Source organism: Ictidomys tridecemlineatus, chromosome 3 (genome assembly GCF_052094955.1).
Source record: "Ictidomys tridecemlineatus isolate mIctTri1 chromosome 3, mIctTri1.hap1, whole genome shotgun sequence".
NCBI lineage: Eukaryota > Metazoa > Chordata > Mammalia > Rodentia > Sciuridae > Ictidomys > Ictidomys tridecemlineatus.
In genome coordinates, this window is record NC_135479.1 from 129,261,339 (window position 1) to 129,281,902 (window position 20,564).

The window sequence follows — 20,564 nt, forward strand, 5'->3', positions numbered from 1 at the left end:
AGTGTAGTGTGACAACTCTAAATGGAAAGTAAGTATAATACCATTCTTCCTTTTCAAAATTGTTTTAGCTATTCTAGTTCTCCTGTTTTTCCAGTTGAACCAAGTTCAAGAATTAAGAGAGTTTAATAAACATCTTTTCACATCGAAAAACATCAGAAAAGGAAAACATGGTATGCCCTCCGTTAGTATGCTTTCGTGAGAATGGCATGTTATGTTGAAGAAGAAACTAGAATCTTCTTTCACTCATTCTTCCAACAAATAAGTTACTGAGCATCTCCTATGTACAAGACTGTTCTGGATGGTGGGGAAAAGAATGTGAAAATGCCTCTTTGTATAGCACGCTAATCTCACTTTCTTTATCTAGAATGCCTAGTAACAGTTTTCATCAAAAATATTAACTGAAAGTGAATGGACTTAACTAAACAATCCTCTGATTGCAAGGGGTTTCTTCCTTTGACCATATATAACAATATCACGGTATACTACCTCCAGAGTGTTAAGTTATGTCCTATACTGGAGGAAGCCAAAATCAAAGCCTTCTTGAAAGAACTCAATGACAATCGAGGCTTCATTTCCCCAGGTTTATTGTAGGTACAGTGGCAACATTAGTAAATACCTGTAATGTGACAGAGACTGAGGGCTCTTATATATATTGATTTTAGAATAGGTACTCAGTGAACCTTGTCCTATCCTGATAAAGTTTAGCCCCCATAAAAGTAACCAAAATGGCACTAATCCTCAAAAATCTCATGTAATAACAAAACATGGAGTAGGAATCCCCACAGTAAGAGTGTGGAGAAGACTACATTGTTGAGTTAAGGAAATAAAAATGTGCCCCTCTGTACAGCACACTTTCCAAGTCATACCCCATTTCTGCTATTCCTTCCTAAACAGCTTTCCAATTGTCAACCTTGTCGTGACCTTTCTCACTGCCTATGTCAGGGAAATGAAATCTCTGATGCTAAGAGGAGCTGATGAAGGATCCTCTCTTTCCATGTAGCTAGTGACAAGAACCCTCAAATGCTAACGTTAAAACAAAACAAAACAAAAACCCAAGTAAATAGAATTCTTACTCCAAGAAAACCATTTTCTCTTAATGGCTTTAAAGTATTAACATCTTTGTAGGAAGAATTTTCCCATAGTTGGAGGCCATAATAAAGTGCACAGATTTCAGACACAAATTTTAGAAGACAGATATGGATTTGAATTCTAATTCTTCCACCAGTCTTCACCATGTTATGGGGCCGCTTTAAACTTCAGTTTACTCAATTTTACCACAGTGTATACACCTATCACACAAAATTGAGAGGAATTAACAGGATAAGGAAGAGCATTTAATAAATATTTAATACATATTAACTATATTACCACAATTTATCAATTGATAAATCTTGGGTCCTATCTCAACTATTTCCTCTTTCCTTTAGCTTCCCTGACCATCCACCCTCAAGGTCAGGAAATTTTCTTCTCCCACCCTTTTGAGTCTAGATTGGGTGTTTGTTTTAATACTAGGGATTGAACCCAAGGGCACTTTACCACTAAGCCACATCCCAGCCCTTTCTTGAGGCAGCCTCCTAAATTGCTGAGGCTGGCTTTGAACTTGCAATCCTCCTGCCTCAGCCTCCCAAGCCACTGGGATTACAGGTGTGTACCACCAGGACCAGCAACCCCTTGAGTTTTTCTGGAACCTAGAGCACCACAAGAGGATGGGAGTCCAAAGAGAGTGCCTGGAAGGCAAGCTGTCTTGTTCTTGTCTACATCCCTGGCCCTGGCACAGTTGAGTTTATCACCTATTAGTCACATGTCAACTAAAATACCTTTAGGTTGCCTCACAAGCAGCATAATTATCATTTAATGCTGTATGACATGCCACTGAGGATCTTACCCATTCCACATTGATTTAGAGTCTCTGTTTTGCTTATTATTAATAGTATAATAAACAATTATAGTTTATTTTTCTCTTTCTGAATTATTAGATTAAAGAGTATAGCTCCTAGTAGATTCCTAACCAATGTGACCCAACTTATTTTATTATAGAATATTAGAATATGTAGTCTAGTATTATTGCAAAAGAGAAGTGCTACTACCTTCAGAACTTTCAGTTCTATTTTGCTGACCTGAGGCTACCTCTATTCCATCTACCCTGGGATACTGGCCAGAAATAGGAAGCTAGGGCAATTTTATAGCCAAATCTCATGACTAGCATGTGTCTACTATGAAGGCAAACTGTTTACTTGAAAGTGACAAGAAAATGTGTACAAATTAATTTAAAACAAACCAACATAGCAAACACTGTTGTGAATGATTTACTAATATTAACTCACTAATCCTCATAACAACCCTATAGTGTAGGAACTATAATCCCTACTTTACGGCCAAGAAAACAGAGGCATATATAGGAGCAGGGGTTTGAAGCCGGGCTCAAGTTGCCTTGAATCACTCTGCATGTGCCTTTCAAAGGAAAAGCAAGCAAATAAATCATTAGCTGTACAAGATGATCTTAATATACCTTCACAAACAGTTCCTCTTTCTTTTCCACGCTAAGTACCAGATAAATAAACTATGACCCTAACCTCGTTATAAGCAAATGGTAGTTTGCCAAGTCAATTTAATTACACAGACAGAATACTAGAATGTAAAACTATTTTACTTTATTGCAAAAAGGCACATTCCTAATTATTTTCAAACCAAAGATGAGCAGATGATAGAAGACAGACACATTACAGACTTATATTTAAAAATAAAATAAAAGCAATTTTATGGGGCTGGGGTTGTGGCTCAGAGGTAGCACACTTGTCTAGCATGCATGAAGCACTCGGTTGGATTCTTAGCACCACATACAAATAAATAATATAAAGGTTTATCAACAACTCAAAAATATTTTTTAAAATTTTAAAAAAGCAACTTTATACCAACCTGCCAGAAACTGCACAGATGTCTCAATACCTATATCTATAAGCCTGCATGTCTAACTTCTCCTCCTCTCTAGGCTCCCTAAAAAAGGCTGTTTCAAGACAAAAATAAATATATCCTACCAGAGTCAAAATTCTATAAAGTAAGTTATCAACATTCTAAGGTTGAATGGACTGAAATGGAAATGAACCAAGAGAAAAAACTTAATATATTCAAGTTATAAGAGCTTTCTATGTGAAAGCATAAATAATATAGCAGGATTGAGAATCATGAGTCAGTGAAATACTGCTGGGACAAATAAATACCAGATTGCAGATGAATTAAGAGATCCAGGTTTCACACAGTACATTAATCCATCTGGGATTAACCCTAAAAAGGTACATAAAAATGACAAAATAAAGTTGAGCATGGTGGCAGAGGAAGGCCAGCCTGGGAAACTCAGCAACCCTGTCTCAAAAAAAAAAAAAAAAAAAAAAAAAGAGAGAGAGAGAAGAAAATTAAATAGTATACTAGCTATGGAAAGGAGGACAAAAGTCTCCATTCCCCTCCACCCCCAATGTCAAAATCCTATCAAAGGTAGAATGGATGGGTTTAAATGTAAAAAGGAAAACTTTCTGCATAAATTACTACTGAAGGAAGAGAACAAAACAAAAAAATGACCAGGTAACTGATACAATAATATATGTAAAATGGTGAGCTTTTACTGAATAATAATTCTCTTTTCTCCCCTCATTAGCACTAGGGATTGAACTCAGGGCCTTGAATGTGCTAGGCAAGCGTTCTACCACTGAGATACAACCCCAGTCTCTGAATAATATTTCTTGGTCCATTCATTCAGCATGTACTTACTGAGAGCCGACTATGTTCAGGTACTGTTCTAGATGCTAGGAATACAGGAGAGAATAAATAGACCAATGTCACCAATAAAAAAAGAAAGAAACAGAAACTGAATTTTAATTTACAACTGTACATCTTTATAAAAGGAGATAAAATCCAACATGGGAAAGAGGAAAAAGAGAGAAACATACACTATCTGAACACCAAACCAATTTTTAATATGGCATCGCAGATACTCAAGAGAAAAAACTGGCAACATGTAACACTTTACATATGCTGTGTCTGCATAATTTTACTGTATGAATGAAAAATTTCCAAAGGGAAAAAAAAATAATTTAAACTCTACTGTTTTTAGGGATCTAAATGCCTAATACAAGAATAATAGCTCAACTATGGTACATGAACACTAGCTCAAGTGCTGTCCAACAGAAAAAAATGCAAGCCACAAATATAAGCCACAAAATGCAATTTAATATTTTTAATAGCCATATTTAAAAGTAAAAGATATAATTAATTTTACTAATACATTTTAATGCAATAAAATATATATTTAATAATATTTAACATTATATAAAAGGCATTACTTTTTAACATACTCAATATACAATTATTAATGAGGTATTTTATAAATTTTATATTTGTTTTTGAAATATGGTATATGTTCTGTACTTAAAGCACAACTCAACTCAGACTGGCCACATTTCAAATGCTAAATAACCATGTGTGGCTAGTTCCTACTGTATTGACTGTGTTGGGCAGTGTAGTCAGTAGTTCTCAAATGAGGATGTTTTTGCTTGCCAGGGGACATATGGAGACACTTGTGGTTGTCACTACTGGAAGAGTGCTAACAGCTCTAAGAGACAGGGACCAGGGCTGGTGCTGAACATCCTATAATGCAAAGGACAATCCTACACTAAAGAATTATCTGGCCCCAAAGTGTCAGGAGTAGTGAGGTGGCTCTAGGCAGCTAAATATATTCTTGATATATGCTGATCTAGGGAAAAATACTTTATGTTTTTTTTAAAAAAACATTATGATGCTTTAAATCCTTTTCTGAAATGACTTTCTAAAACTTCTCCTTGGATGAGGGCACCTGTTTTCTTTACAGCTGGTAAGGAGCACAACAGTGGGGCTCTTGGTGACCAGATGGCCCAACCACATAGAGAGGCTTCACAGCAGGTGATTCATTCCAGGGGGAAAACGCTGCTTGATCCAGGAGTTGAGAACACAGAATGAAATACTAGTGCCATCTGTATCTTCCCTGTCACTATGTGGCTATGAGACACTGAGCATTTTTTCCCTACCAAAGTGATGATGATAGGGAAGCAGTGGAGACACTGCAGAGCTAAAAAGAGACAATGAAGTTCAGACTGTGCCAAGACTCAAAGGTCAGGTAATCACATGTGCACATATATGCCCATCTGAGAGGGAAGAAGGAATATTCAATGCACAATCAAATAGAGTTGCTTACACAAGAGACTTCCTCTCCTCTGAGGACACTAATGTCATCTATGTATCTGTAATAATTAATGCATTTATCATGCCACATGGCCACCGTTTATGTCCATCTTATTTTAGGATGCCAGAGCAGAATGTTCGCTGACAGGGCAACCATGTGGTTTTCCCTGCAATGAGGCCCCTGGGACATGATACCAGAGGCCAGCAATCATTCCCCAGGCTGGACAATCCTGACAGCAGCACAACAGCCGGAAAGCCTTCCTATGCCTTAGGGCTGAAGACTCATCCAAGTTGTTCTTGAATGCAGACTTCCAGGGGCTACATGGAGGCTTCTGAGAGGATTAGGGGCCTCGGCACTTCTATCTGGCACTTCTATCTGCACACACCTCAAAGAAAAGTTTTCCTGGAGTATGATCACAATCCACAGGCCTCAGGTCCTGTAGTACAGTCCTCCTCTCCTCTCCATAAATCACAAGATCTTAAAAACACAACGAGCGACCTCCTTTTACACAGCCTTCCAGCCCAGAAAAGTCTTTCTGCGGATATCCCAGCCCATGGCTACCTTTATTACAAACATTCAGAAACACAAACTTGGTTAAGGGGAATTGTCGTACCACCAAATACAGTGCTCAAGAGATTCAGAATATTAAAAATTAAATTAAAAATGAGAACTTAGGGCTGGGGATATGGCTCAAATGGTAGCGCGCTCACCTAGCATGCATGAGGTGTTGGGTTCGATTCTCAGCACCACATAAAAATAAATAAATACATATATATATATTTTTTTATGTATTTATTTATTTTATATATATAAAAGATGGCCTCTCAGGGCCTTAAAAAATCAAAGGTAATAAAACTGTTTAAAAAATGAGAACTTAAAATTTTCTTTTAAATTTAAAAATAAATTTGGGCTGGGGATGTGGCTCAAGCAGTAACGCACTTGCCTGGCATGCATGTGACCCGGGTTCAATCCTCAGCACCACATACAAACAAAGATGTTGTATCCGCCGAAAACTAAAAAATAAATATTAAAAGATTCTCTCTCTCTCTCTCTCTCTCTCTCTCTCTCTCTCTCTCTCTCTCTCTCTCTCTCTCTTTAAAAAAAAATTTTTAAAGTTGGTATCCTCCCAAGAGTAGCTAACTTCAGGCTTTCCACCCTGGGATACTTCTTCTCCTAAATCTCACACCTTTCCTTCTCAGTGGGTTGTTAACATGATCCTAATCATCTCAAGCTTTTCCCTTAAGAACTTCCAAAGAGGGGCTGGGATTGTGGCTCAGCAGTAGAGTACTCGCCTAGCACATGTGAGGCCCTGGATTAGATCCTCATCATCACATAAAAATAAATAATTAAAATAAAGATATTGTGTCCAACTATAACTAAAAAATATTTTTTTAAAAGAACTTCCAAAGAGCAGCCACTTCAGACGAGAGGGTCAGCAAAATTCTAGAACTAGCCTTCATGGTAGGAAGATGCAGAATATAATAGCAAGAGCATACTATTCAAAGTCAGGGGACCTGCTAATCTCAGCACTACCACTTGGCAGCTGAGCCATGCTGGGAAAAATGAATTAACTTGGGCATCATCTCAGTCATTTATAACTCTCATTCCAAAGACCAGCTATTAACACAATTCACAGGGTAAATATACGAAGCCAATGGATATAACTTAAAACTACCACCATGGTAAAACAGGTATTTTTCTGCAGATCATAATCTTGCATTACTCCATAATCAGTAGGCATTTGAGGGCTTTCCGTTGTTTCATAAGCTTAATTCTAAGCAACTTTACTCAAAGTTCCTATTACATTGGGGTTGGAGATTAACCTTGTTAATACCATGATAATGTTTCAGAGGATTAAAATGAAAATGAATCATGCATGGGGTGGGGAAACACTTGAAGACCATCGGTTGAGGGGATAAAACAAACAGTCTTTATTCCAGGAGATCTAGAGCAGAGGTTCCCAGCATTAGCTACACATTAGGATCACTGAGGAACTTTAAAATCATATCAGTACCTGTGTTCTATATTCTACCCCAGAGACTCACTTAACAGGTCTGGGATAGGGTGTATCAGTATTAAAAAAAAAAAAAAAAAAAACATTCTTTAAAGGATTTTAATATGCAGCCTGACCTAAAAACCATTGCTTTAGATAGAAGAACTTGAGAATGCTGGTCTGTTGCACTTGACAAAATCCCTTCAACCAGATTTTCAGGATTTAGCTTAAAGGAAAAAAAAAATTTGAATAGAATTTGCAAATAAAACTTCTTTCAATGCCTAATACAGCATGTTAAATGTCAAATGCTTAATACAGGAGCCAGGGGTTCCATATGTGACCGCAATACTGTAGAGCAGGCTAGAACTATAGAGCACGATGGGAAGAAACACAAAAGTTCCTGACTCTCATGGATAACTGAGCTGTTCTTTCTACCATGAGATACCACATTCAAGAAAACTGAGTAAACGTTCAATGCCAACTAAAAATATAAAGAAGTTTACAAAGTTCATGAGATTCTTAAAAAGGCAACCAACTATAGTCATTTATTGAAATCCATTCTGTGCAGTTTGTCTCTAAAAACCTGAATATATCTATTTCTATGACATAGATCAACAAATGAATCCTTTTTGTCAATATTTGCTTTCAAAAACAAACATTTCCTGAACTCCAAAGTTAGGTACAGTTATCAGTACTTTGGCATTGGCTGCTGTTTCATGCTCCTTTCAGCATTCCAACACACTGGCCCAGGAGAGCAGGCCGCAGAAATTAATGATGAAGAGAAACAGAGAGCTCTGTTTTTTGCAGAAATAATACCACTGAGAGGAGCACACAGTCTGGCCCAATCTGCCCAGCAAACTTCTCTCTTTTACTTCTTACTCACAAACCAGTGAGATAAAATGGGAGCTGATCAGGATAGCCTTTATGATCCCATCTCTCTTTTAAAGTACACACATTTATAAATCAATCTTCCTTTCTGTCTCTATGAGCAGGCTTTGTTAAATGTAAGTTTTCATCTGATATCGATTAACAAAATTAAGTTGATTCTTTGAACAGATATTTCAGAAAATAATCTTAAATAATTAAAACACATTTAACAGATGGTTAACTCCTTAAAAGGAGGGTAATTCTGCTCATTTGTGAGTGTCAACGTATCAAATAAACTTCATGTTAGTAAGTTTGAAAGCTGTCTGGTTCAACCATTGCAAAAGCTTTTGGAGACCCTGTTTCTTGTTCTTGACATTGATATTTTTATTTTTGGTTAAGAGAGTGGAGAAAATGCCAAGACACTAAAGAAAGCATTAGCAGAAGTTACCTAAAAATAGAAACAAGGTTTCCTTGAAAGTTTTCATTGGCCATTTATAAGTTAACAAAGTTAACAAAATAAAGACTTGGGCACTTAAAACTGCTTTGAAAACAGGAAGCCAGTTTCAACACTTTTCTTCCCTTTTGACAGAAAGCTCTTTAAACTCTGGCCAGTAGCTGTGTTTATTTCCCTGTAGGAGTGTTCCCTGGGAAGGCAGCAGCAGTCTTGCTGCAGTTGGCAGTGTGAGGTCAGGATCCAGGCAGCAGGCCAGCCTCAGGAGCCTCTTCGAGGGGGAGCTATCATGTTGTCCCCAGCGGCACAGTCACCTGGGCTCTGCACCAATAGCAGCGCTGTTGTCATCTCCTCCAGAGAGCTCTAGGCTGCTACTGGAGACCAACACCTGGCCATAGGCCAGATACCATATCGCACCCAGCAGCACCCACAGACTACTGAGCCTTACAAAGCTCTACGGATGCCTATAGGGAGGGAAAGCAAAGGGAGGAGGGAACAGGGGCGGGGTGGGGGGGAAGTGTTCTTACTGGTCTTAACACTATCCAGAAAATCTGCTAAGTCACTGAGCACCAGTCCAGAGAAAAATAATGCAGAACTGGAAAAAAAAAAAAAAACCAAAAAAACTATCTCCTTCATCTTGCTCTCCTTCCTAAGAGCAAGTACAAACACAGGTAATATTCTTGACTCTGACAATATGAAGGCATTTATAAAAAACCTCATATACCCTTAATCTGAAAAGAAAAGCTTTCAGGGTCAAATTCTCTAAAAGTGTTACATTACTTGGCAAAACTATTTTATGAAAACAACAGTGTCTGTGAGTAGAAGAGTTAGGGTGATATATTTTTTCTGTTCTAATCTTACACACATTGCACATTTTCCATTGTGAGCCCCCATTTCTTTCCTAATATAGAATTATTTTTGGTAAGATTAGACCCACATCCTTAATCCTTTATCCTAAGATAAAATTTCAATTCACCAAAATATTTCAAATAACTAATCATAAAAACTCCGAGCAAGGTTAAAGAATCAGCCCCACACAGAACTTTAAAATTGCTCAGTGAAGATTCCTGGATTTTCTGATCACTTGTGCTTTGTTACTTTTCCTAGATGCAGAATATTCTAACTTGGAGGAAAATTCCACCAACAGTACTTCTGGGTAAAGAAAAAAAAATAGTGCGGTAATAATGGCACATGAACTTTCGTTGACTCCTACTCATTCTTCATCCTTCCTCCATCTTTAGATTAGACATGCCAGTAAAAAACACGTCATCTTTAGCTTTGGCCTGAGAGCACTAGGAAAAAGGACCATCACAATCAAAGCTTATCAAAACGTCTCTAGCTTTGTCTTGCTTTGGCTTAAATATTATTTTTTCTAAACATTAAAGCAACAAAATCCCAAACTCCTTTACTTATTATTCAAGAACATTATAATCTGAAGCCCACTGACTTATCCCTATTTGTGATCCACATACTTCATGCTTAATCCCAAAGGGGCCTAGTGGTCCCTACCCATAACACTTTCTTCTGCCTGGCTTTTTCTTGATATCTCCAAATGCTACCTATTCATCAAGCCTCCAGTCAAATGCTCCTCTTTTAGTCTTCCCTAAGAGAGAAGCATTTCTCTTTTTTTGTCAATTTCCATAGCACCCAAATTATAGTAATAAAAGTTCATGTTTATGAGTTTAAGCATCTACTAAAGGACAAGCACTGTGTCTACATCCTGAAGAGTGCACAAATGTTTGCTGAATTATAAAATGATCAACACTGTACCTTAAAAAGGGGGAAAAAAATCAGGGCCATGACATATGCCAATAATCCCAGCTACTCAGGAAGCTGGAACAGAAGGATCACAAGTTCCAGGACAGCCTGGACAACTTAGCAAGACCCTGTCTCAAAGAAAAATAATATATTTTTTTAAAGGGCTGGAGATGTAGGTCAGTGGGTACAAAATTTGCCTAGCATGTGCAAGGCCCAGAGTCCAATCCCTGGTACCATTAGGAAGAGCCCCCCCCCCCCGCACCCGCAAAAAAAAAAAAATTATATATGTATATAAGTTTATGGAGTCATATGATCTACATGTGCAGATATGAATATAATTATAAGGAAGGGAGCTAATACCTGAAAAATGAGACCTCAGGTACCATAACAGTGTTCAGTAGTGGTCTAGATATAAATCTTTAAGTAAGTTGAAAGAATGCTGGTCAAAGCTAGTTCTTAGTTCAAAGAACTAACAACAACAGAAAGCACCACTATTAACAATCAGGGTTAAAGGGTGTCAGCCAAGCAAAAGATTGGTTGTGCCACAGAAATTAACTTTATTCTAAAGAAAGGGTAGGTGTGCAAATGCATCCAAATTTGTCCTTATTATCTCTAAGCAGATGTAGGAAACTACAAATATTTAAAGACATGACTGATCAGAAAAATTTCCCAGAATATTCCAAAAGAAAGATTTGGTCACAATACTTAAGAAATGACCACACTATGTACACAGAATATTTGTTTACAGCACTGACCTATTTAAAATCAGAACTTTTTCTTTGGTCCTTTGCTTCTGACATCTGTTTGATACAGTTTTGTGCTTCCAATTACTTGGACCTATCAAAGGCGAAATGGTGAAAGAAACTTTGTTTTCCAATTCAGAAAATGAGATGTGTCCTTATCTTTTGTTACTGAAAGGTACTGTTTTTTTTTTTTTTTTTTTTTTAATTTCTGATTGACAGCAGGCATACCTAGCATCTGGGAGGTCCTGTCCCAGATCACCTCTCTAACAGCTATTATAGAAATGATTGTTATGATGGTGATGTGACATGAAATTACAATCTCTGCCCAATTAGCTGTTTACTTTTTTAAAAAACTCAATATTCTTATGCAGGTGTCCTGCTTCCTAACAACTTGAATGATCTACTTTTATACAATTTCAGGCTAGAAAGTTTTTATCATCTTGCTGGTTCCTTCTGTGAGTAAATTTATTAACATATGAGCCAAGCTCAAGATAAATGTATCTGAGAAATTGTGTTTTTTGATGGTGGTATTTGAGAGGATTCTAGATGATATGTGAACTTCTAAAATCACTTAGTAGCTCATTTAATGTATATACAAAAATAGGATGAATAAACCTATTTTTTTGTTTGATTTTACTGCTTAGGTCAAGGCTAAGAAAAAGAGAGAAAGTAGACTAAAAGAAATACTTTAAGTAAAAACTGTTCAGAGGGTAAATGATATGATAAAAATCAAGAAAATTTAAAAGTTTAGAAAGTAGGCAAGAGTAATGAAAATAAAATTCATATGGACTCCTGAAACCTTATAGATGCACAAGCCTTGCTGTTGCTCAACATCAGGTTTCGTCACAGGGGGAAGCCAGCTATCACAATGGCTGACTCTGTTTGCACTTCTTCCACCTGTGGAGGGAATCTGCTGCTGCCTTTGCATATCCCAATGTCAATTCAACCTCAACAAACTGGACAGGCTCCTGTCCCCAGGAATTTCACATGTCCACACCTTAGCTGCACAGGTTCTACCTTTCCTTGCTCTACGAGCCACCCTGGGCAAGCTTGCCCACATCCATGGCTTCATCCACATGGGCACACTAATGAGTCCAAAATTCTTCTTTACTTCTGGTCCGTGCTCTACCTAACTGATAATTTTACCAGGATGCACTTCAAATTCAACATGTTCAAAATCACTCATTTGGATCTTAGACCAAGAAGCAAACAAAACCACTCATTCTTTTCTACCAAATCTTCTCCTTCTCTTGCCCTATGTCCACTAACAGTTTTAAATCCTTACCACCAATCCCAGACACTCCAGGCCTCCTTCCCCTTCCAGAAATATCCCTCACCTCTTCCACCTCCTGCAGCCTCACTTTTACACCCTGGACGTTCTGACAGGAACTGACACAGCAGCCTCCTGATGGCTCCTGTATTTTGTCTCTCTCTCCAATATAAGGTTTTTCTGCACTGTTTCAAGACTAATCTAAAATAAAATCTAGTCTTAAAAATCTGTTCTCATTTCAGAATCTAAAGTCATTGGAGAAATGCAAATAAAAACCACAATGAGATATCAGAAATACCAATCGGAATGTCTACAACAAAAATAATGGTAACTCCAAATACTGGCAAGAATGCGGAAAAACTGGATCATTGCTGGTGTGAATGTGAAATGATACAGCCACTCTGGGAAAGAGTATTGCAGTTTGTTATAAAAATAAATATGCTCTTACCCGTATGACCCAGTAATTTAGAGTCCTAGACATTCATCCAAGAAATGTAAGCTTATGTTCACACAAAATCCAGCTCACAAATGTTTAAAATACCTTTATTTATCATTGTTACAAACCAGAAATAACTCAAATGTCCTTCAGTGATAATTGGTTCAACAAATTGGTTTTTCTATAACACAGAATACTATCCAGCATTAAAAACAAAAGAACTACTAAGGCCCACTACAAGAGGTAGTCTTGTAGTGGAATTAGGCTGAGTGAAAAAAGCAATCTCAAAGGTTACATTAAGCTGAACACAGTGGTGCGTGCCTGAGATCCCAGCGGCTCAGGAGGCTGAGGCAGGAGGATCTAGAGTTCCAAGAGAGGCACCAAGCAACTCAGTGAGACTCTGTCTCTAAATAGAATACAAAAAAGGGCTGGGGATGTGATGTGGCTCAGTGGTTGAGTGCACCTGAGTTCAGTCCTCAGTACCCATCAAAACAAAAGTTACACTATATGATTCCATTTATATAGCATTCTTTTTTAAAAAAAACATTTATTTTTTAGAAGTAGTTGGACATAATACCTTTATTTTATTTATTTTATTTTTTTATGTGGTGCTGAGGATCAAACCCAGGGCCTTGCACGTGCTAGACAAGCGCTCTACTGCTGAGCCACAATCCCAGCCCCAATATATAGCATTCTTAAAATGACAAAATCATAGAGATGAAGAAAAGAGTAGAGGTTTCCCAAAGAAAAAAGTAGTGGTTTCAAGAAAACAGTACTCAAATTTAAAAGTTTAGGAAAACGGTCAAGAGTAATGAAAATAAAATTCATATGGACTCCTGAAACCTTAGAGATGCACTAGCCTGGCTGTTGCTCAACAAATATGATATTTGCCAGGGTCCAGAGAGGAGTATGACTTTAATGAGGGCCTAGCCCCTATGCTTTTTGTATTCTCCTGATCATATTTATTGTGTGCACAGATGATATTGCAATAAGTATAACACTCTTTTAAAATGAAGTCTACAATAATTTATAATTCTCTTTTTCAATTAATCTAAATCACACTGTGAGACACCTATTAAAACTAATACTTCCTGAATAGATGCTCTTTGACTTGCTGATAAATATCCTTATAAACACATTGTGAGTTGAAAATATTTTAAATAAGAAATGCATTGAATACACCTAACCTACTGCATGCACATCCTAGCTTAGCAACACAGTTACATTATAGTCTTAGTTTTTCCCTTGTTACTATGAGACTGGTAGTAAACTATAGCTTGCTGCCACTGCCCAGCATAAGAGATCATCAGATCATACTGTTAGTCTGAGAAAGAACAAAATTCAAAATCTGCAGTACAGTTTCTACTGAATGTGTACTGTTTTCACTTTGTTGTAAGCTGAAAATTATTAAGTCAAACCATTGTAAGTTGGTGATCATTTTACTAGCATTTGTGCTTCTAAAATTAATAGGGTTTTTAAAATATTGGGGTTTGTGTTATTAGGGAAATGTGAGAGTATTGCTAAATTCTAATTGGGTGAACTATCTTTCAGTCCAGTTGATCCTAATGTTAGTCAGTGATACATATTTACAAGAGTTCAAGTGGCACTAAACCCTCTTTCAGTGAAATAACTTTTATTATGTTTCTATATTTTATTTAAAACAATTTATATTTATTTCAAATAAATATTTGATCATGTCCATTTCAATGAGAAAAAAAATCTTTAAACTACTTTAGGAGACTTTTTAGAACCAGAGAATATTTTTAGCTTACTGGTCTATAAGTGTTAGTTTTTACTGCATTACAATTTGATTTACATCTTTAGAAATTCTCTTGAACATTAAAACTTTAACTTTTTAAAGCTTTTAGAAAAAAAAAAAAAGAGTAGTGGTTTCCGGTGGGTAGGGCGAGGTAGTTATAAAAGGCAGCATGAGAGATGCTTGTGATAGAACTTTGGTATTTTGACTGTGGTAAAAACTGCATAGAATGCATGTGCATACATAACCAACTACTACATGTAAAACTATACTTAATGGAGTCAAATGATTGGATCAAGGCCAATCACTATCCTGTTGAGATACTATATTAAAATTATGCAAGATGTTACTTTGGTGGGGGGAAACAGGATAAAGAATATAAAAGATCACTCTGTATTTTTTTTTTACAACTGCATGTGAATTTACACTTATCTCAAAATAAGAGTTAAAAGAAACCTCATTAATTTCCAATAGTTCTGCAATGTCCACAGTAAAAGATTCCTTAGCACAGCATGCTCAGTTTTTCTTGACCTATACCCCCTTTACACATCCTACATTCTAGACAACTAGATCTAAGAGCTCACATTTACTGATCACTGGATATGCCAGGCATAATCCTAATTATTTTGTGTATATTATTTCACTTAATTCTCAATGATCCCAGGAGTTAAATTTACTGTTTTCTTTTTCTTTTTTTTTTTTTTTTTTAGTTTTAGGTGAACACAATACCTTTATTTTATTTATATGTGGTGCTGAGGTTCAAACCCAGTGCCTCACATGTGCTAGGCAAGTGCTCCTTCACTGAGCCACAATCACAGCCCTAAATATCACTGTTGACACCATTTTATATATAAACGACTAAGGCATGATGATGCAGTTTATCCAAGGTTTCAACATGCCATGTACTTTTTCTATGCCTCTGGGTCTTTATTACCTCAAAAACCTTCCCACCTAATCACCCTCCAAAGCCCTACTCCAAGGTTATCTTTGTGATTTCATGTGCCACACTGATGTTGTCAGAATATATTCAATAAATGTTTAGTTAACATAAGGTCTAGACAAAGGACCCAAAGAAGTTACAAAATAGGCACCAAAGAAGTATTTGACACGCTTACATTGCAATTGTTTTTCCAAAGATAAGCCTAATGGGAATGTATTCTACACTAGTTAAGTAACTGAGATAGAGACCTATGAGTGAGACAATGTTGATTAAGAAAGCAAAGGCTTTCATGCACCAAAGAGGAACAGTAATGTCAGGCTAATGAAACACCCACCATCAACTGCAAAGTCCAAATCTTTCTTAGGTTTTCACATAACAAATACATGAACATAAACATCAACTGCCTAAACCTAGTCACCCCTACTCTGACCTATTAGTTTCTTTAGCAATTCAAGAAAAGGTATAATGCTTTTTCTCAGACAATATATATATACACATACATATGTCCTCCAGTGAAATATATTTTCATTATTTCTATTGGAGGAAAGAGATAATTATTAAAGACTTCTTTACATTCATGAATTCACCTGAAAGACTTACAGATTATCCTTCAAATATCTAGAATTATTCCAATCACCCTCAGCAAATCTCTCCAAATGATTCATATTTTAAACACAAAAACACAGGTAAAAGAAAAAAATCCCCAAATTACAATGAATAAAGATTAATGGTTCAAATTCATTCTGTCCCCTGCCCCCTTATGAGTTAGCTTCTCTTAAGCTAAAGTTCTTCAGAAGACATCAAAAATGGAATAAATGAAAGAGAACACTAAGGAAGAAATAGATAAGAGCCTGCAGGACACTCTCCTTCCACTTATTAAGTGTTTACTATGAACCAGCGACTCCTTCACAAGTAATTATAAGTTCTTGTTTTTTTGGCTTTTGCTTTTGGGTGTTGTTTTTGTTGTTAGTTTGGAGATTGAGCCCAGGACATCTTAGAGGCTAAGTGCTTGCTCTACACCAAGCTACACTCCCTGCCCCAAGTAACCATAAACATAAATTCTTAACAATGACCTAAAGCCAATAAAGAAAAATAGATGTTTAAATTATGCACCATACAAAAAAAAAAATAGGTGTGGTCTAAATCAACAAGCAGAAGGAAAAGGGACACCTAGGAAAAGAAACACTGACCGGTCGAATTCTCTTGAACTTGGAGTCCTCATGGTCTCTGTGCGGCCCAGAAGTGCTGCTTCTCTCCCTGACATTTCTATAGCCGGGACTGGGGATGATGTACTCTTTTCCTATGTCAATATCCTTCATCTTTGCTGAGTGGAGGTGCCAGGGTTCACAGACTCTTGGTTTCACTCAGAATTTCTGAAATTAAAAATTCAACAAGAACAGATATTTCCTACACTGTGTTTAAACATGTTCTAAAATACTTTTGGAAAAAAGGGCAAAAGTATTAAACCTATAAAAAGCTGGGCACGGTGGCACACACCTGTAATCCCAACTACTTGGAGGCTGAGGCAAGAGGATTGCAACTCAGTGAGACCCTGTCTCTAAATAAAATACAAAAATAGGGCTGGAGATGTGTCTCAGTGAGAGAGTGCCCCTGAGTTCAATCCTCAGTACCACCCCCCCCCACCCCCGGGAAAAAAAAGAAAAGAAAACAGCCATAAAAGGTATTAAGCTATAAAAGTGATTTTTCAAAATTTCAGAACTATCATTTCATTTTTTTAAACAAAAAAAAATCAGCATAACAGAATCAAGAAAAATTAACTTCTCCCACCCCCAAGGGAAAAATTTTTAAAAACATAATAAACACACTACTAAAGAAATATCCACCCATTTCAACTACATTCAAATGCAATAGATGGAACAGTTAGATAATTTTTTTCTTTTTCAGACTTTCTAGGAAAAATCTATTTGTTCTAAACATTATAAACTCAATAATTTTAAAAGATATTTCTTCTACCAAATTTTATTAAATAAAAACTTATAAAACACTTATCCTACAATGATAAATCCTATCTCCTTAGTTTTATAATTAGCTAATAGATTAGCTCATATTGTTTTTAAGCTCCATGCAATTACACAGCTAAAATACAAAATAATAGGATAAAATTTTAAACATAAATTTCCCCTTGGGATATTAAAAATGTCATATATATCTCCAACAACATTAAATTGTATACTTTAAAAGGATGAATTTTATAATAAGTTAAATCTCAGTAAAGTTGTTATTTAAAAACAATAAATTCCCCATTCTTACCTAATTTCCACCTGAACCTCTGTTCTAAACCACCGCTTGCTTGGTTAACTCTAATCAATACTCCTCTATCAACTCTGGTCACTTTTTAAAAAATAAACACATAAGAGCCTCTCTAAAACATTCTCCCACTCTGAAGGTTTGCAAGTTCCCAGATAGAAGCTGAGAAAACATCTTCCACAGCAGTCTCACTAGAAATTACAATGTAGCACAAATCCAGGGCTCTCCCTGTGACTTAGAAGTACAACTCCTCCAAGCAGCACAAAATTCTGACAATTATAACTCATTTTAAGTGTATCAGAAAAAAAGAGAAAAACACTTACTAATCCTCTACCTAAAGAGGACTAAATCTACTCCACAGAGACAGGTTACCAGCACAAAGAAAACTTGATTTCTTCTTTTCAAAATCCGGATTCAAGTACCTTAAATTGATATTGCTAAGTTATTTATCTTTAAAAAAAAAAATCACCTTGTCCAATGACAAAGTGCACCATAAAGAACACCAGCTTACTAAGCAAGAGCACAGCGATCACGTCATTGAGACCTCATTAAGGATAAACTATAAACAGACCTGGCATCTGCCAGTGTCCCCACTGTCCAGCTGTAGCTGCAGATCAGAGGAACCCTTCTTGTTACCATGATCACAGAAGTCCAACCTTCCCCTCCATAGGTTCCCTACACAAGCAGATTATCTGAAGAGGATTAGTGCTACTTTTTAAATAGTCAGGAATGGAGACAGGTAGGGAGCTTGAAAAAGGCTGGGCCAAGATAACCAACTCATTCACAATATCAAATCCCACATTAAGAGCAGCTCAATAACCTAAGAATCCAGGATAGCTAAATGCTTTCAACTACTTTATTTCAAAGGAAGAGCAGAATCAGCAGAACTCTTGAGTAGATAGTGGCAGGGATGAAATTATTTCTGTTATGATAGAAATAATTATTGTTTTGTTGTATCTATTGTGACTGGTGTAAGATAGGGACCCTAGTGAGCTACCCTAAGGGACCTATCCTAAACTATCCTGTTCTAAGGAACCAAGTTATTCTAAATATGAAAGGTATGAGGAACTGTTTCCATTATCTTTAACACCTCCATATCTCAAAATTTCCTGGAAAAAGGGCTAGTCATGAGAGTAGATAGGCTCTGAGTAGGCACAAATTTACTCCTCTTGGCCTTGAACATACGGAGGACACCATCTTCTGTATTTCCGGGATATGACAGGGCACTCCACGTGGAGGTCAGCTAAGCAAAAGGAAGCCAAATAGATTTAGGAGGGAAACAAGACCCTACTCTGAAGCAGCTAAGGATAGATCAGACTTTTTTTTAAAATATATACTATTTATATTTTTTTTCCTCCTGTTCTACCTTGAAGTTGTTGGAAAGTCTTTCAAAAGCTAACTTGTCTCAGCTATAAAGGGTAAATGAAAAGAAGGGGATTTTAAAGGTAGCGGCAGAGCTGGGTAAGGGCAGAACAATAATAATGAATGTGGGGGAACCCCAATGAAGTGCTTAGACTCAAAATTGACTGGGTTGAGGCCAGCTGGTCAGCTAGCTGCCTTTTATATCAAGAAGTCTCCTGCCAGTGATAAAAGGGTAGACACTCTCCCTGCACAGCGACACAGACGCAATTGCAAGAGGGAGGGGGGCTGCGCAGGTTTACAAGAACAGTAACCAGGCAGACTGGTGTTTCCAAGTGCCTTATCACAACATTCCTGAGTAGTTTCCAGTACCTCAGAGGCCAGGCCCTGAAGCTGGCACAAGGAAACCCTGAAGCTAAAAGGATACATATTTACCACGCCCCCTGCAATCCACTTGTGCCTCCAAGCTTCCAGCCTTTCATTTACGCTAAAGACCACTGTATAAGCTATCCATCTCCTCCTTCAAAACCTTCAGAAACTTTCCCAATCGTTCCTGCGCCTACCTGTCTCCAGCTTCCCACGTTTGTGCCGAACCAAATGACCCTGTGTGGTAAATACAAAGCAACGCACAGCTCGGTGTGGTAGAGGTGAAAAGGGCACCCGATGACAGTCAAGAGAAATGGGTTCCATTCCCGGCTCTGCCACGGGCTTGCTGTTCTTGCTTATGTCACGTACCTCCATTTACCCGTTTGCAAAAACGAAGGGAATCACCGACTTTGGAGGTGGCTGATAGCGCGATCTCCGGTCCGCGGCTTGAGACCGGTGCCCAGGCCTCCCGCCCACAACCATTGAGGTAGAGTCTTTTCTCAGGCCAGCTTCGCTGGAGGAGCCCCTGCCTTAGGGCGTTCCCACCGCCAGTAAGGGCCTGGCGAGGCTAGGCGAGGCGGTGCGATTGCTACCCACACCCACCGCCCGGGAACGCAGCACCCCCTGGTGGCCGCACCCGGGGATGGAGCCGGCACCCGACCACTCACTCCAACCCTATCTGCCTGCTTTCAGACGCAAAGACCCCATCGAAAGCCCCCTGAGGGCGCGACACAAGAAGAGGACAGTGGGAGAACAGAAGGAGGCCAGGCCTCGCTTCTCAAGTCTCCAGCTTCCCGCGAACTGCTGGAACCCCGATCACAGCCCGCAGCACCACAAGGAAAGGCAAGGGGGTGATCCTCCTGACAATCAAAGGACACGGTAGGGGTAAGGTTGAAGCCGTCACCTACCTGCACCCCAGCTCCCAGATAGGAGCGTTGGCCACTCAACCACGCTCCGGAGCATCTGCACCGGAGCAAAACAAGCCTTTATAGCGGCATCGGCTGCCACATCGCGCAAGCGCGCTGCACAAATCGTTCGGAAGACTGAAGGGAATTGTAGTCCCCCTTCCAGGAGCCCCTGGCTCCTCATGCAGCAAAGGACTGCATTTCCCAGAAGCACCGCACACACCCGGGATGGGGTGGGAGCTA

The 20,564-nt window shown here is 38.0% G+C and overlaps 2 protein-coding genes across 7 annotated transcripts in view; one reads left to right on the plus strand and one right to left on the minus strand.

Annotated features, from left to right (window-relative positions):
• Nucleotides 1-20,472, minus strand: part of Abcc5 (ATP binding cassette subfamily C member 5) — a 77,107-nt gene extending 56,635 nt beyond the window's left edge. For 2 of the 6 annotated variants that reach the window (XM_005331062.4, XM_013361057.4), the window contains exons 1-2: nt 20,325-20,472; nt 16,614-16,796 (exon numbers count right to left, since the gene is read on the minus strand). In XM_005331062.4, the coding sequence (XP_005331119.2) occupies nt 16,614-16,742 (129 nt within the window). In that variant the 5' untranslated portion in view covers nt 16,743-16,796; nt 20,325-20,472. Of the gene's footprint in view, nt 1-16,613; nt 16,797-17,694; nt 17,719-18,014; nt 18,143-18,262; nt 18,389-19,785; nt 19,984-20,324 lie in introns of those variants that run through there. The other 4 variants (XM_021730348.3, XM_078043788.1, XM_013361055.4 and 1 more) reach the window with 4 other exon arrangements.
• The window catches only part of LOC101969696 (5-hydroxytryptamine receptor 3C), a 99,854-nt gene continuing 99,349 nt past the window's right edge, over nt 20,060-20,564 (plus strand). The window contains 1 exon segment of the mRNA XM_078041165.1: nt 20,060-20,295. Within this exon segment, the coding sequence (XP_077897291.1) occupies nt 20,060-20,295 (236 nt within the window).